The 16,053-nt window shown below is 38.3% G+C and overlaps 1 protein-coding gene across 6 annotated transcripts in view; it reads right to left on the bottom strand.

The window, feature by feature from the left end:
- Window positions 1-16,053, bottom strand: part of asic2 (acid-sensing (proton-gated) ion channel 2) — a 468,092-nt gene that overhangs the window by 154,542 nt on the left and 297,497 nt on the right. The window contains exons 1-2 of one of the 6 annotated variants that reach the window (XM_067419113.1): window positions 13,251-14,515; window positions 12,302-13,016 (exon numbers count right to left, since the gene is read on the bottom strand). The exons of 3 other annotated variants lie outside the window; for them this stretch is intronic. In XM_067419113.1, coding sequence (XP_067275214.1) covers window positions 12,302-13,012 — 711 coding nt within the window. In that variant the 5' untranslated portion in view covers window positions 13,013-13,016; window positions 13,251-14,515. Of the gene's footprint in view, window positions 1-12,301; window positions 14,516-16,053 lie in introns of those variants that run through there. 2 more of the 6 variants (XM_067419122.1, XM_067419104.1) reach the window with 2 other exon arrangements.

Genomic DNA, 16,053 nt, shown 5'->3' with positions numbered 1-16,053 from the left:
CAAAGATCTTGTTTTCATCCCTGCCAGGTTTTCTAGATTGGGAGAGTGAGAGAAAAATGTTGTGTCTTGATGCCTGACATTAAATTGAACTCTGCTTTTTATAACCTTTAAAAAGATTCCTGTATTGACCCCAAAGCCTCAATCTTCCTCCAGAGCTACCATTCTTGCTTGGAGCTAGAAAGACTTGGACAGTGCGCAGCTCTGATTAACTGATATTGAAGTCAGAAATAGGACTGAGCAGATGGATGAGTGGCTCCATTTGGAAGACTAAGTCCATTGAGGATGGCTCCCTGGCCAAAGCCTGATGGCTTTAGTAGGCTGTGCTGGGGCAGTGAGAGCGGCTTGGCTTTAGAGGGACTCTCGCCTCACAGCAGCGGGGTAAAGAGGGCTGGATTATGTCCACATCATTTGCAGTTATCCAGGAAGTGGAACAGGGTTCAGTAGGGGCGTAACGGATCATAGTTTATCCGTGATCTGTACGGGCCAGGCCCACGCTAATTGCAAAGTTTAACCATCATAGGGTGAAAGTTTATCTTTTGCATGTTTTGTCTTGCCAGTTAACAGAAGTGATTTTAATCTTTTCGAGCGCAAAAATAGCTGAAAGAGAACTCAAATTTGTACTTTCGCGCTGCTGCACACACACACACACCCAAAGTATGCGCAGACACCAAATTGATTCCTCTTTCGCATCTTTCGTGTTTAACAAACACAAAATTGTCTCAAAATACAGTCCCTTCTAGTATCATCAAAAAACACAGTTGGTTGTGTCTTAAATGTAAAAAAACAACAACAACAAAAAACACTTTAGTGTTCACCGTACGCATTAAACCTAGATTCATGTTTTTCTAAAGCTGTGTTTTGTTGTTTGATTAACACTAATGACACAAACAGCAGCTGATAGAATATAAGCTCCTGTCACTTTAAGAACGAATGCATGGATCCAATAAAATCATACATCTTTTCAACTGTTTACTACTGTTAGACCTTACTTTATTTGTAACTTTTTTATAATGTATTTATCTATGCTTATGCTTTATAACTAAATAAAGATAAATTTATCACGCAACAAAAACCAGTAGGATTCACTCCACACCACTTCACCACTTAATAAGCATGTGTTCTTAATTTACACACTGCTGGCTCAAAGTTTGGCTGAATGACTCCTAACTTCCAAATGTACTGTTCAATCTCACTTTCTAATGAAACCTATGAAGACTTCAGTTGGGTTATTAAGGTGAGCAAACATACTGCCAATCCTAATAGTATTCATGGGCCCAAACAATCTATTAGGTTTTTCATCTCAAATTTTAAACATTCTCATATGGGTTGATCGTCATGAATATCAACCAGCTGATTATTGCAACCATATGCGCCTAGTGTTAGTGAGGCAAGTCTGGAAATTTCCACTTAATATGGTTGAAGCACACTGCTCAGACACAAAATGAATAAGAATAAAAGATACAGCAGTACCCCGCTCCCCACACGTAGACACACTAGCACACTAACACACAAGGGCCTGATAATGTCTGCAATGGCCGTTTTAGAGATTAGAGATAGTGATGTTATAGATTGTTAAATAGTGTAAGCCCTACTCTAACTGTGGGTTTACTGCGCGTAAATTAGATCTGAGCCACGTGTTAATAAGATTGTCGTAGATCCAGCAGACCACTGACCCTGTGCCCAATCTCTGTGGTGGATAGCATGTCTGATAGTTTACACCACTGACATACAAAACACAACAGAAGGTCAATAAAAAACTGAGAACAGGATCAAGGTGGTTTATTACACAGAGCTTTTAAAATACCACTGGCAATTTCAACAGCACAGGACCATCGCAGCTCCGCAAGTAGTATTTGATAACGGTAATAAACCCTCTGCCATGAGATTTTACTCGGCATGCCATTGGAAATAGGACCATCGCGTAAAATGTACTATAAACCTGCAGCTGGCACAATGAGGGAGGACCTCCACAGTGAAGAAACAATGAAATATCCACAAAGAATGGATTTTATATTATCAGAGGTCAGGTTTGTTTTGAATTTAAGGCAGCGGACTGTTTTATTTTTGGTGAGGTAGTTAAAACCAGCAGGGGTCCGTACTGCGACGGGAGTGATATTAATTATTGACGAAGGCCACTGCTGCACTCAAGCATGATCAGAGATAAATGACTCACGATGAAAAAGAAAAAAATAAATCAATATCAAGTCCACATTAATAACTCAAACAAGAACAGGCATGCTGGCACATATGCATGCAAACAGACCAGGAGGCAAGCATAAGCATGTGAGAAATCGGTCAGCATACTGTGAAATATTTTTATTATTTTAAATATGCCCTTGAGAAGACTTAATTGCAATAAATTGATTATCCCTAATTGAAATGCAAGGTCAATTTTTGATACATTTTTAATTTATAAATCTGCGTTTGTTAAATTAAAGACTATACGAAACACTAGGTCCTTTGAGTGACTGGGAATTTTATGGAGTGTCCACGTTTGTGCGAAGTGATAAAAAGCACAGACTATTGCAAATATCAACCATGACACCTTGTGTGAAGGGATAAAAAGCACAGACTATTGCAAATATCAACCATGACACCTTGTGTGAAGGGATAAAAAGCACAGACTATTGCAAATATCAACCATGACACCTTGTTTTATATGATACACTCAGAAAGTTTAAAGTTAATTCAGAATTTCTGTCTGGTGCCAAATCCTAGACATACTAGACATAGACAAACAAATACATGCACATCCTGACACTGGTCAGATCCTCTGTAATTTTATTCCATGTCCATGCACACAGTGAGAACACCAGCCACTCATCTTTGCGATAACCTCATAAATCTCCTTTCTTCTTCTTTCCATGTGTGTCTGTCTGTCACTATGGCACAGTTTCTCCGTCATCTATCTCTCCTTCACATCTCACATCGTGGTGTTCAAAGGCTTCTCAGCACTATTGGACTTGTCACAGCTTACGTTCGTCAAGATGGCAATGCACAAGCATTTCCATAGATGCACTGATGTTTGTGATATAGGGATGTTGTGAAAACTGGGCTGCTGTGAATCTACATCCGCAATTTCTCATAGGTATGTGGGCGTGTATTTGTTTGTGACTTTATCTGTGAGTAATAGCAGTGATGTGACTGAGTGTTAGATGAGCTCAGATACTAGGCCACTGATGAAAACATCTAAATCTTTTGCATAGGAAAAGAAATCCTGCATTCATAAAATTATTATCCACATTTACATAATTTAAATTTTTTAGCAATTAACAGTGAGGCAATTTAAATTAGTTTAAATTAGCAATTCATTAAATCAAAACACCAAATAGAATGTGCTTAGAGAAATTTGGCAAAAGAAAAACATTGCAAAGGCATTGCAATTGTGGATTTTAATTGTTAAATTATATTATTTTATAAAATTTTAATTAAATTCTTGCTGTGAATTTTTGCACTAAATTCACCAAATTATCCACACACATCATTTAGACACAGAGTCGAGTTGTGCGACCTTCAGATTTAACTGAGAATGCTTTTAGAATAAAATTCAATTGCAATTTTTCAGAAGAACATTGTTTTGGTTGTGCTTCGGCTCTGCGTGACTGTGTGTGTTGAGTAATAAAAACACCATCTCAGTGTCACTTTTACAACATTTCAAATCCCTCACCATCACTAAAAAGCTATGCCAATGTTGATTCTTGTTTTATTACAAGCGTTGACCCATTCTCTTTTTGCCAGTAGACTCTCCTCTGTTTAATGTTTTTAAGGGATGATTCTCCAGAGGTTCAAGATTTATGGGGTCCAAGTCAACCTTTCTCGCTGTGTTGTGACAGCTTTCCTATACCACTCCTACATACTGTACGTCAAAGAAGCTGGAACAATTTTTCTTAATTTACAGATATGACGAGACGATATTCCAACAGGTTTAAATTACATATACTTATAATAGGCTTACCATATGAATCAGGGTAAGACAAAAACATGTCTTAACATTATTAATGATGAAATAAATGTTGTTAATTTTGAACAAAAAAGTTACATAGTGTACTTTAAATTAAATTTGAACTGAAGTAAAATTACAATGAAATGAAATGAAAGAAATTCAATAACCCAAATAATCCTAAATCTTACCAAGATAAAAGAAAGTTTGTCAAGAAACTTTGAAAGTCAATTGAAGACAGACAGACAGACAGACACAGTGAAAGAATAAAGGACTAATTATTGGTCCTTATTACAGACTATTACAGACTATTATCTGTAATATTTTATACTATAATCTCTGTTGATTTTTTTTAAATTACAAATACGGAAAATCCACTTTCTGTTGTCAATCAATCTCATGAACTGAGAATGATCCAATTCCGAATGTTGCCCAACCTATTCAAAGAGACAAAGAAAGTTGTAGATCATGCCACACTGAGTACGAGCCATCTGAATGAATCAAGCATAATGTCAGTTGTCTTTGTTTACTGATATGGAACATAGTTTATTTTTGTGGCAAGACTATAACTAAAGCTATTTGTATTCAACTCTTACCAACCAGCATTCACACACAGCTGTCTCAATAAGAGTCAGGAGAGCCAAAGGTAGCACTCCACACACACACACACACACACACACACACACACACACACACACACACACACACACACACACACACACACACACACAAACACACACACACACACACACACACACACACACACACACACACACACACACACACACACACACACACACACACACACACACACACACACACATTCAAAAATGTTTTTTATACCTAAACCTACCCATCACAGGAAACATTCTGCAATTTTACTTGCTCGAAAAAAACTCATCCTGTATGATTTTTAAGCCTTTTGAAAAGTGGGGACCGCTGGCTGGTTCCCACAATGTAGGTGATCTCAGGTTTTACTATCCTTATGAGGACATTTGGTCCCCACAATGTAATATAAACAAGGGCACACACACACAGACACACACACACACACACACACACACACACACACACACACACACACACAACCCCTAAACCTACCCATCACACAAAATGTATGTATTCATTTTTAGATTTTCTAAGAAATAATGATTTATGTATTTAGGTCCCCACGGTGACACGAGTCCCCATGAGTCAGCGTGGATTCAGGTTCAGTGCCCACCGGGACAGAAAAACATGAACACACACACAGTAACACACTGCCTCACCTGGCAGAAGATATGTGAGCACAAATGGAGGCATAACCCATTAATGAAAGAAAACACTGTGCAAACCCTTTTAGCACACTGTGAGAATGATAGCAGTACTGGGCAAGCAAAAAACTAAAATGTCACTAATGTTGTTCTGCCAAAATATCGAGAACATCTCAAAGTTAAAATCTCTGCAGGGTCTGAGTGTACTGAGAGATCAGGAGGTAGCACAACAGAGTTTAATTCATCTGCCAGTGAACTCATTCAACAGCCTATCTCAACTCACTGGACTCCAGACCATAGCCTGATATAGCCATGGGATATCAAAAGATGCATCATCCAAAACTGCTGGAAGAGAAAGGATGTAAACTTTATAAACTGAAAATATTGGATATGAATTTGAATGCAACTTTACAGAAAATGCTCAATTTAGCCTTGGGATAAGACTGGCAGATTTATAGCTAAGGAGAGTAATTTATACTATTATGTCACTGAATATAGTTGTAGTTGAAAGATTTTATTTGCAGATGTCTTTATCTTGATGTTTTTTTGTTTCTTCTTGGTTTAAAATAGCTGTATTCCAAATAACGACACCTTTAATTTTTTATATAAAAAATCTTAATAAATAAACCATGGTAACAAATTAGCTTTTGTAACATAATGTTGTTTCTTATTGTAATAAAAAAGAGAGAAAAAATTGTCAACTTTTAGAACTGGGTTTGTGCTTTCAGGTATAGTGCTTTCCTTATATAAAAGTGAATATTTGTAAGAAATTGTAAAAGTATTGATTTCTCCCTGTTTTTTAATTGAGGCTTGGAGATTTCTCATTCAGAAACCTGTAGTAACACATATTTTCCCATCTACTTGTACTCATTTAAATCAATATAATTGTTGAACAACTTATATATATATTTCAAACACTACATTTTATTTGGTTTAACAGAATTTGCATACATTATTTTTCAGAAAACTATTTAAATGTTCAAACCTTTCTACTTTGCTAAATGATGACTGCTCTTTTCCAAAGAAAAGCAGTAGCAGTATTAACATTAAGTGGCATGGCATCTTACACACAGAAGCCATTGGCACATGCCGCTGTGTTTAATGAACACATCTGTTTTTCATTGGTATGTGCCAGCAGATAAACCTTGTGGCATGTGCCAATGTATTGCATCATGTGCCACTGAAAATGTTGTGGAAGATGTTGTCGTATGTTGTGGCACCTCCAGGACAGATCAGTAGCAAAGATATACTGATGTATCTGTAAAAGGCTCTGAATAAATAGCCTAATTTAGTGATAAAAAATAATAATATATCAATTAAACATATCTGTATTTGCAGTGGCATACACCACAGAAGGTTATATCAGTAGCCTACTGTATGTTTTTGATCATGCAAACTGCCTATTCTAGGAAATACCGCATTAACAGTTGCATCCACTACTATAAACCTTTATTACTTAATATGCTTTAATAACTATAACCTATATTTATGCTAGTAAGTGTAACATTGACCAGCACAAGCTAAACCAAAATTTACGACAGTTGAGGAATATTCATCCACGGGTGTATTTGTTATTTGTTTGTTTATTTCTATTTAATTTAAATCATATAATATGTGGTTAGAGGTTCACATCTAGGCCTTTAATATCCACAATATTTATTTTATTGCCAATCGCTAAGCACAATGGCTTCTGTGTGTAAGATGCCATGCCACTTGATGTTAATAACGCTTCTCAAGAAAACGCTCACCTGTGGACGCAGTGCAAAGAAACAAGAAGAAACCTGGAGAAAAACTGAAAAGCATTGCAGGACTGAGAAGTGCTGTGTGTAGTGGAGTAGAGTGAGAATGGGAAAAAAGAGACGAAGAGGAGCTAAGGAAGAGAGTGAGAAAGTAGATGACATTTAGAGATTCGTGGAATGAGACAGGATGGTATAAGAGGAAGAAAGGAAGAGCACATTAGAGAGGGAGACACTCAATTCAGATGAGAATCATTCAAATTGAACGTGTTATGATATGAATCACAATCTCTTGCTGGACAGAAGCAGAATGTAGGCAGATTTACTGTGATACTAAAAGAAGATGAGAGAGGATGTTAGTCCAAGGGTTATAAAATCAAATAAGGAGTCTCTTTCTCATGTGGTTTGGGAAATTGACCAATTGGACATGGCAATGAGTAAACACTATTGTTAACACTATCCCGCTATTTTCTTGTGTCGCTATAGCCATTCATTGCGCTTCGTTTTATAACTATTACTCAAATCATGCATGTCATTACCAATAGAAAAATATGAAGGATGAACTGGGAAATGCCTGCCAGAAACCTTTTTAAATACGAGGCTGTTCCAGTGCTGTTACCCGTCTGTATATTGGTTTATGTTAATTTCCTCTAATGCTTAAAATAAAATGTGTGCTTAAAGCTGAACAAATATGAGCAAATTTGCATCCATATCATAATATTCATGCACATGCTCACAAGGTTAAAGTGCTCCATGACAGAAACCTTGAAAGGTTAAACGCTTTAGCTATGCTTTCAAATCACTCATTTAATGGACAGCCAGATCTTAATATAGCTTCTGACACAAGTGATGCACAAATGACAGATCATTATAAACTTCATTAATGCTGAGTCTGTCTGACTTAATTCTCATAATAACATTTTAACGATACACAAAACATACATTACATTTTGACGGTCAATGAACATGGAATGTCCTCATGTTGAGCTTGCTAATAACCCTTTTGAAAAATAATTTAATTAAAGTGTGCTATTAGTAAACCTTTAAACAAAAACAAAAAAAATAAGGAAGTATACTTTCAGTCTACTTTGTATGTACTTCTCATACTAAATTGCATTTAAGCATATATGACTTACACTGACAGAAAAGTCTATATAAGTATATTTTAGTATATTTGCTAAGTATTTAGACTATATGATTTCTATATGTATCACATGTCTATACCATGAGCTTCTATATGATGTGTCTCTCTCTCATTGGTGTAACAAAATCATGTTACACCTATTGTATTTGATGTATATAATCTATCCTTTTGCTTTAATAAAGTGAGACTTTATTCATTCGATTGCCAATTAAGAGGACTAGTTTATAAAATACACAAATAACATAAGGGGCAAAGAACTAACAGTGTGCACCCATGACCATAATAAAAAAGTACGTTTCAGTTTTCTGAAAAGATTAAAGATCAGTTTAGTTGGCATACGATTGACGCATGTCTCATAAAACGTTTAAAAATGTAAATGACTTGGAGAAGGGAAGAGTAAACAGTTGGGAGAATATCAGATGTGTATAAGAGTATAGGGTATGTGCATTCAGCCTTAAAGGGACAGGCAGCAGCTTTGTAAAGAGCTTTGTAACTTTTATACAAGTATAAAAATAAGTGTAAGGTAGTCGAATGCTATAGCATGTCAGATTGAGCATCACTGACTACTTTTACTTCAGTCGATTTTTAGACCAGTAAGTTTACTTGTACTTGAGTAAAATGTCATTGAAGTAATAGTACTTTTACTTGATTAGAATATTTCATTACTGTTTCCACCTCTGCATAATTCATCAAGTGTATAAAAGTAAAAGTATACTTAGTTTTCATAAGGAAACTGATAGCACCCCAGAGCCTCAGTAAGACATTTCATTGCGAATCCCTTAAACCACTAAATCTCTCACAGTATACTGTTTTTATGAAATGTTTCAGCTGTCACATAACACAATATATTGGCAACATAATTAAAACATTGAAATATATTCTCGATGAAACAAGAAAGACCACTGAAAGTATAAGCATGGCTTTTCGCTCTCGTTCCAGACGAGAGACCCCCTGACGGAAAGCTTCAACCTCAAGGATCATTACAGTGCCAGACCAAACTAATCAACGCAGTGTTGGAGCTAATGAAACTCATCCATTTCCATCAAGTGATGGACATGGCAGACTAACAGTGTTACCATGGTGATACAGTGATGGAAATCTATGCCTTCATAACTAAGATTGTGAATATTTAGATAGCCAAGCTCAAAGGTTTGTAAATGTAATCATCCTGTATTTCTAAGATGTCTGTAGTCCCACTATGTAAAACATTTAGCCTAGTAGTAGAATCTTGTCTTTTTACCTACTAACTCCATTAAGTTAAATTATAGTAGTTAGTAGCAGTAAAGCTAAGAGTGAAAATGTGTTAAACAGGAATTGAGATAAACTCTGCTGTTCATATAATTTTACAAACATTGTACTTTCATGTAACAATTATGAGCAAGCCAGAATTTGTTCAGAGAATACATAAACTGTAACCATTTGAAATTTCCCAAAGCTTGGTATTAAAGCTTTCTCTGCTGGAGCTTCCCCGATTGTATTACTGGGTCTCTAATACATTTAGTAATGAGTGGATAATGTTTAGCTAATGTTATGGAGAGAAAAACTGAGCTGAGCTGATGAGGAAGGAGAAACTTAGCCATCGCACATAGGATTTCCACTTTCTTAACTTTTAAAATGGGCGTCTATAATTCCTCAGGTGACTGCTATGCGAGCTAAATAAACACTCATTTACATAATTTATCACAAACTATAGCTTGCCATTAGAAGACACATATACTACATGAGGCACATATGTTCTGGTTATTGTGAAACGGGTTGTTAAAATTCTCCACAAACTGCACTGCTATTCCAAAGCACAGTGAAAATCACCTCAGTGATATCCAGGCCTAATTAAGAGTTATTGTGAGAGAGTTTCTAAGTAGCCTCACACATATGCAGCAAGAAGCTCTGCTGAAACGTAGCCTGAGAGAGAACATCTGCCTGCGCTCCTCCTCTCCCCACATCAAGAGAATTAGTGAAACAACAGAGACTGAAAGAAGGAGTGAGAGGAAGACAGAACCCATAGCATACAACTTCCTAACAAAACAAAAATAAATCCTTCTCACGGTCCCACAACATTAGGTATTTTACAATGTACAACATAACTGCTCATCCTATAGCTGTCACGCTGATACTGACTGCAACATCCTACAACTTAACAGTGGCCTATTAATGACATTTAAACTTGAATATATATATATATATATATATATATATATATATATATATATATATATATATATATATATATATATATATATATATATATATATATATATATATATATATATAAAGTGAACAATCATTTATTTATATATAATTTATCATATTTTTGACCACTGAGCTTTGTGACAACATGTCCCAATAGCATTGTATATTGTAACACTGAGGTTAATTGTCACAACAAAACCTACCATTAAAAAATAAGTTAAAAATAAATAAATAAATAATAATAATAATAATAAACTACTGCAAATATATTTTTTTATCATTTATCATATCGATATGAAAATCCCAATTCAAATATGTAATTGCCTTTCTTTTGCGGCATTATAAAAACTCTAAACTATAATTACACTGATTTATTCATTGTTTTCAAAGGTTCTCCTTATACTTGCCTATAACCAGGCTTGTCATTTATCAGAGTAAGAAGTGAGTGAGTGAGTGAGTGAGTGAGTGAGTGAGTGAGTGAGTGAGTGAGTGAGTGAGTGAGTGAGTGAGTGAGTGAGTGAGTGAGTGAGTGATTGAGTGAGTGAGTGATTGCACTCTCAGCAGCAGAGTGAGTGAGTGAGTCAGTGAGTGAGTGATTGAGTGAGTGAGTGATTGCACTCTCAGCAGCAGAGTGAGCGAGTGAGTGACTGAGTCAATGAGTCAGTGATTGAGTGAGTGAGTGATTGCACTCTCAGCAGCAGAGTGAGTGAGTGAGTGAGTGAGTGAGTGAGTGAGTGAGTGAGTGAGTGAGTGAGTCAGTGAGTCAGTGAGTGAGTGATTGAGTGAGTGAGTGATTGCACTCTCAGCAGCAGAGTGAGTGAGTGAGTGAGTGAGTGAGTGCGTGAGTGAGTGAGTGAGTGAGTGAGTGAGTGAGTGAGAGAGTGAGAGAGTGAGAGAGTGAGAGAGTGAGTGAGTGAGTGAGAGAGTGAGAGAGTGAGTGAGTGAGTGAGTGAGTGAGTGAGTGAGTGAGTGAGAGAGTGAGAGAGTGAGTGAGAGAGTGAGTGAGTGAGTGAGAGAGTGAGAGAGTGAGTGAGTGAGTGAGTGAGTGAGTGAGTGATTGCACTCTCAGCAGCAGAGTGAGTGAGTGAGTGAGTGAGTGAGTGAGTGAGTGAGTGAGTGAGTGAGTGAGTGAGTGAGTGAGTGAGTGAGTGAGTGAGTGAGTGAGTGAGTGAGTGAGTGAGTGAGTGAGTGAGAGAGTGAGAGAGTGACTGAGTGAGTGAGTGAGTGAGTAAGTGTATGCAGCACAGCGGCAGCAGTAGTGACTGTGGAGACAGGATGAGCATGAGGAGAAGGATGACATGTTCACTGGCAATAGGAGTCTGAGACTGGTGACAGTATTGCAATATAAAGAAACATATAACAACACTCATTTCTATGAATATGAAGAGATTTTACTGAAAAGTGCAAATAAATATTCATGTAAAAACATGAATTAGATTATGTTGTGTGCAGTACAGTTTGCAAGAAAGTGAGCAAAAAGAGATAATGATCATTTTCTCTCAGGTGTGGGTAGAAACATTTACATAATCCTATCATGTCAAGTCTGGCTAAAACAGAATTATATAATTATTTATTGCCATGAAAAATCAGTGTTTGCTAATAGGGTAGACCAGATCTCCGTGGAAATAGGTTGCGCGTGCTGGAGTCGGAGGTCTTTATGAGCAACGCAAATGCAAATAGCACATTATGCTCAATCAGAATCACATTATGAAAATCAGCCTTGGATGGTCAGTACACCTGATGTGTTTGTAAAAGTAAGTATTCAACATGGGACTTCCTGAGGGGAAAAAAAACTGTCTTTATGATTTGGGATCAAAAAGTTCTGATACGGGTGTACAAAATGCACTGTGAAATATCTGAAGCATGACAGAGAGGGCAACACAGGACGAGAGCTAACGAGAGGTCAGATCAGAGTCTGTGCATGTGCTGCATGAAAGAATAAGTCACAGCGGATTTCACAAACACTAGAGTGAAAGGTGACAGAGAAAGAAGCAGAAGGAAAGAGAGAGAGAGGTGGAGGTCATTTGTTCAGACTCACAGTAGAGAAGTTGTGGGCTCCACAGGGCTCTCCGCGGTACTTGCAGGCCAGTAGCATATCCTCCAGCTGGTGGCCCAGTCTGTCCATGAACTCCAAGCTGGTGCCCTCGAAGCGCCGTGGAGGCAGGAAAAGACGGAAATCTGACAGCTTGCTAAACCATGCTCGCCTGTCATCTTGAAGCAGGTCCAGCACCAAGGGTCTGGCCGTGCGGTTGGCAAGCAATAGTCCAAGCCAGTGACCCGCAAAGTACAGATCACTCTTAGTGAGGTGATTCAATCGTATGGGGTTATTGTTGCAGATGGTGACCGTGGGAAAAGCGAGTTCTCTTGCCCACTCTGTGTGGACCCTTGTGTGAGTGGGAAAGGCCAGCCAGTGAAGCAGCCGATTCGAGGACCAGGAAACCAGAAGACCCAGACAGGTACAGAAGGCCAGCATCCAAAAGGCCCGGCGGCCGAGTGAGTTTGACGGGGCACAGATGTGCCGCAATCCGTGTAGGTGAGTTCGCGCTAAAAGGTCCACGGTGAGATGGGACAGGTTGCCTCGTGGAGCTCCAGCTCGGGTGCGGCGACGGCAGGCCCTGCGTTGGCCCGGCATGGGCGAGGCGGGGCGCAGACAGCGGCCTTCCAGAGCCATGAGGGCCCACAGGGCTGCTAGAGCAGCAGGGGGGACGGCTTCATCTCCCAGCCAGGCCTCCACGGCTGGGGCCCTCATGGGGCTCCAGGAGCACAGAGAGAGCCACAACACTTACTTCCTGAATACTAATCTGACATTTAGAGTCAAGCAATCAAGTCACGTACTATTGTAGCACCTGTAAAACCACTTGAGGTTCAACTAAAGTGTACAATCCTAACTCTACTTTGACTTCTGTTTTAATATCCTGTCAAATGTATGCATTCACGCACAAACACAACGCTCCCTAAGGTACACAACATTCAGCATGTCTTCATACCTGCTGGCAGCTCTCTATAACCCCTCAGGCAAATCCCCAGGCTATTTGCCTTGTTTCTTTCTCTTTCAAACTTCCTATTTTTTGCTCCCCTCCTCAGTCCATCTGGTCAGGGTACCCAGATTTAGTCTGGGTTTGGGGACAGCCTGCAATCTGCATCTGAGATTCTCCCAGAATCTCCTGAAGATCAGGCGAGTGAATCAGAAAAAATTAGGTGGTTACATGAGAAACAATCTTAATGAGAGAAAATATTCAATAGATACAAGACAGATTGTAAGAGGAAAATAATGAAAAAGAGATGGATTGTGGAAGGCAGCGCCAGCTGAGTCACAAGAAAGAAGGATCTGGGAGAGTCTCCAGGCTGGCTGTCCTGCTGGTAAAACGGACTGCCCTTTTCCACAGTCCCTGGAGAGGGGAGAGAGGGTTTCCTGAACACTAGCTACAACTGACCCCACAACCCCATATCACACTCATCTTGTCTTTTTACCTCCTTTTCTCTAGCTTTGACAGTGATACACTGCTGCCTTTTCGCCTTCTCATCCCTCTGTGTCTATGTCCTCAACAATGGGGGCACATGGGCAGAATCCTAGTGTTACAGAGGTCGTACTTCGTGCTAGTTCACAAACACATACACACACACACTGACTCTTGCCTGCAGGAGGGCTGAATGCCGCTGATGTGGAATCTGTTCTGACATGGTCCGAATTCAGCATCTCACTTTCTCTCTCTCTCCTTCCCTTTTTCCATCATTCTTTTAGACTGAGACGGCATCCTTGATCTTCTTCTTCTTTGTTTTTTCCTTTGCTAAAAAAAAAAAAACATTCCCAGAAATTTGAATTATTCAATTTGCATCCATGTCCCTCCTCTTTACTCTGTCAATCAAATCATGCTTGCTCCTCCCCCTGCCTCTTGTGTGCCTCCTCTTGTCCTTTATCGCTGTCTGGACGGATTCACTTCTGCCTCTTTGGTCGTTCGAAAGAGAGAGAGAGAGATAGAGAGAGAGCGCGAGCGACAGAAGCTGCTCGGCATGAGAGCCTTTGCTTTCCTTTGCACTGTTTAATTACTCTGCTGTTGCTGCCACGCCACTCTCGTCTTCTCTTTTGCGCTCTGTCGGTCTGTTCGCTCAGCATTCCTCTCTTCCTCCTGGGTCACTCCATCCATTCACTCCTCCTTCTGCTCTGTCGTTTCTGTTCTCTCCGCACTCCTCCGTGTCCACACAGTCAGTGCCTGGCTCAGCCTGTGCCAGCTCGCTCACTCTCTTTCTTGCTTACTCTCTCTCTCTCTCTCTCTAACACACACACTCTCTCTCTCTCTCTCTCTCTCTCTCTCTCTCTCTCTCTCTCTCAATCTCTCTCTCTATCTCTCTCTCTCTCTCTCTCTCCTCAACCGATCTTTATTTGCCTCTATATTTTGTTCACTGTCTGCTTCCTTGAACAAGGCTGAAAAGAAACAAAAGAGTCACTCTAATGTTTCTCTTCATGTGCTTGTTAAAATATAAAATGGTGTCCTGTGTGTGAGTGTGTAGGAGGGTTGCTTTTGTGTAGGAAGAAAAGCCAAAAGAGCTCACTGTGTGCCACACTTCCTTTCTCTCACACTTATATTCTATGTCACCACTTTTCCTGCATTTTATATGGTGTTTTTCTCTCTGTGCACAAAATCTCTTGGTACAAAAGTGTGCCAAACCTAGTAAATGAAAAGATTTTGACCAAAAACTTCTTCTAGCATGACTGAAATGTTAATTATTAAAGATTTGCAGAGAATGGTATCGTCTGTGCCCTACACACCTTCTCATGACCAACTAGGTGTTTAAGGGTATTAATGTAGTAACATTTATTTATTTATAATAACTTTATAATTTATTTATAATGATTTCTCATTCTTCTATTGAAAAAAAAGATACCTACAAATTATATAGAAGATACTCAATCAGAATGCATTTTTTGCTGCCACAAGTAACGACGCGATTGCAGTGGGAAATGCATTTCTGACCATTAAATCTATAACCATAGATTTTCGCAGGTTATGGAGTGGACGAATCACAGCTCGATTTCACGAGGTGCAGAAAACGCTGCCATGTAAAGATTACAAAAAAAAATGCTATCAATAAGATTTTTCTAATGTAAAAATCACCAATGCACCAATGCCAATGCAGTTAAATTAATGCAATTTAAAAAAAGCTAATAATTAAAATAAATAATTTTATTACACAACTTATTTACATTTAGGTTAAAGCATTTAGGTTACACAAACAAAATTCTAAATAAAAAAAAAATTGAAATATTACAAATAGCTCCTTAAGGTAACAGTAGCAGTTTACCACTTTTTCAGTGTATTTTTTTGCTTAATTCATTCTCTCACTCATGTTCTTCATTTTCACACACATGTTGAATCTAAATGACCTGTCAGAGTCTTTGCCACAGAAGTGGCAGTCACAGATCACCAAATATTAAAAGAGTGACAAATGGAGCGAGAATTGGATGGAAGTTTTGGTTACACTTTATTTTATCACACAATCATTTACTATATAATTTAAGTATTGAGTAATATTTAGTAACTACATGAACTTGCTATAGAGTTAGGGTAGGATTAGGGTTTGGTTTAGGGTAAGTTGCATGTAGTTATGCAAATGTACTCTTATTACTATAGTAACAAGTAACATACGTAACAAGGACACTGTAAAATAAAGTGCTACCAAAGTTTTTCCTTTTATCAAAAAATGTATTCATCACATACAGTGTGACATATAGCATCATTCTCTTATAAGGTTTCACTAATTAGCCAATAATTCAAAAAAAGAAGAGAAAAA

Source organism: Pseudorasbora parva, chromosome 2, assembly GCF_024679245.1.
Source record: "Pseudorasbora parva isolate DD20220531a chromosome 2, ASM2467924v1, whole genome shotgun sequence".
NCBI lineage: Eukaryota > Metazoa > Chordata > Actinopteri > Cypriniformes > Gobionidae > Pseudorasbora > Pseudorasbora parva.
Note: the sequence above shows the minus strand (reverse complement) of the source record. Positions and strands in the feature narration are given on the sequence as shown.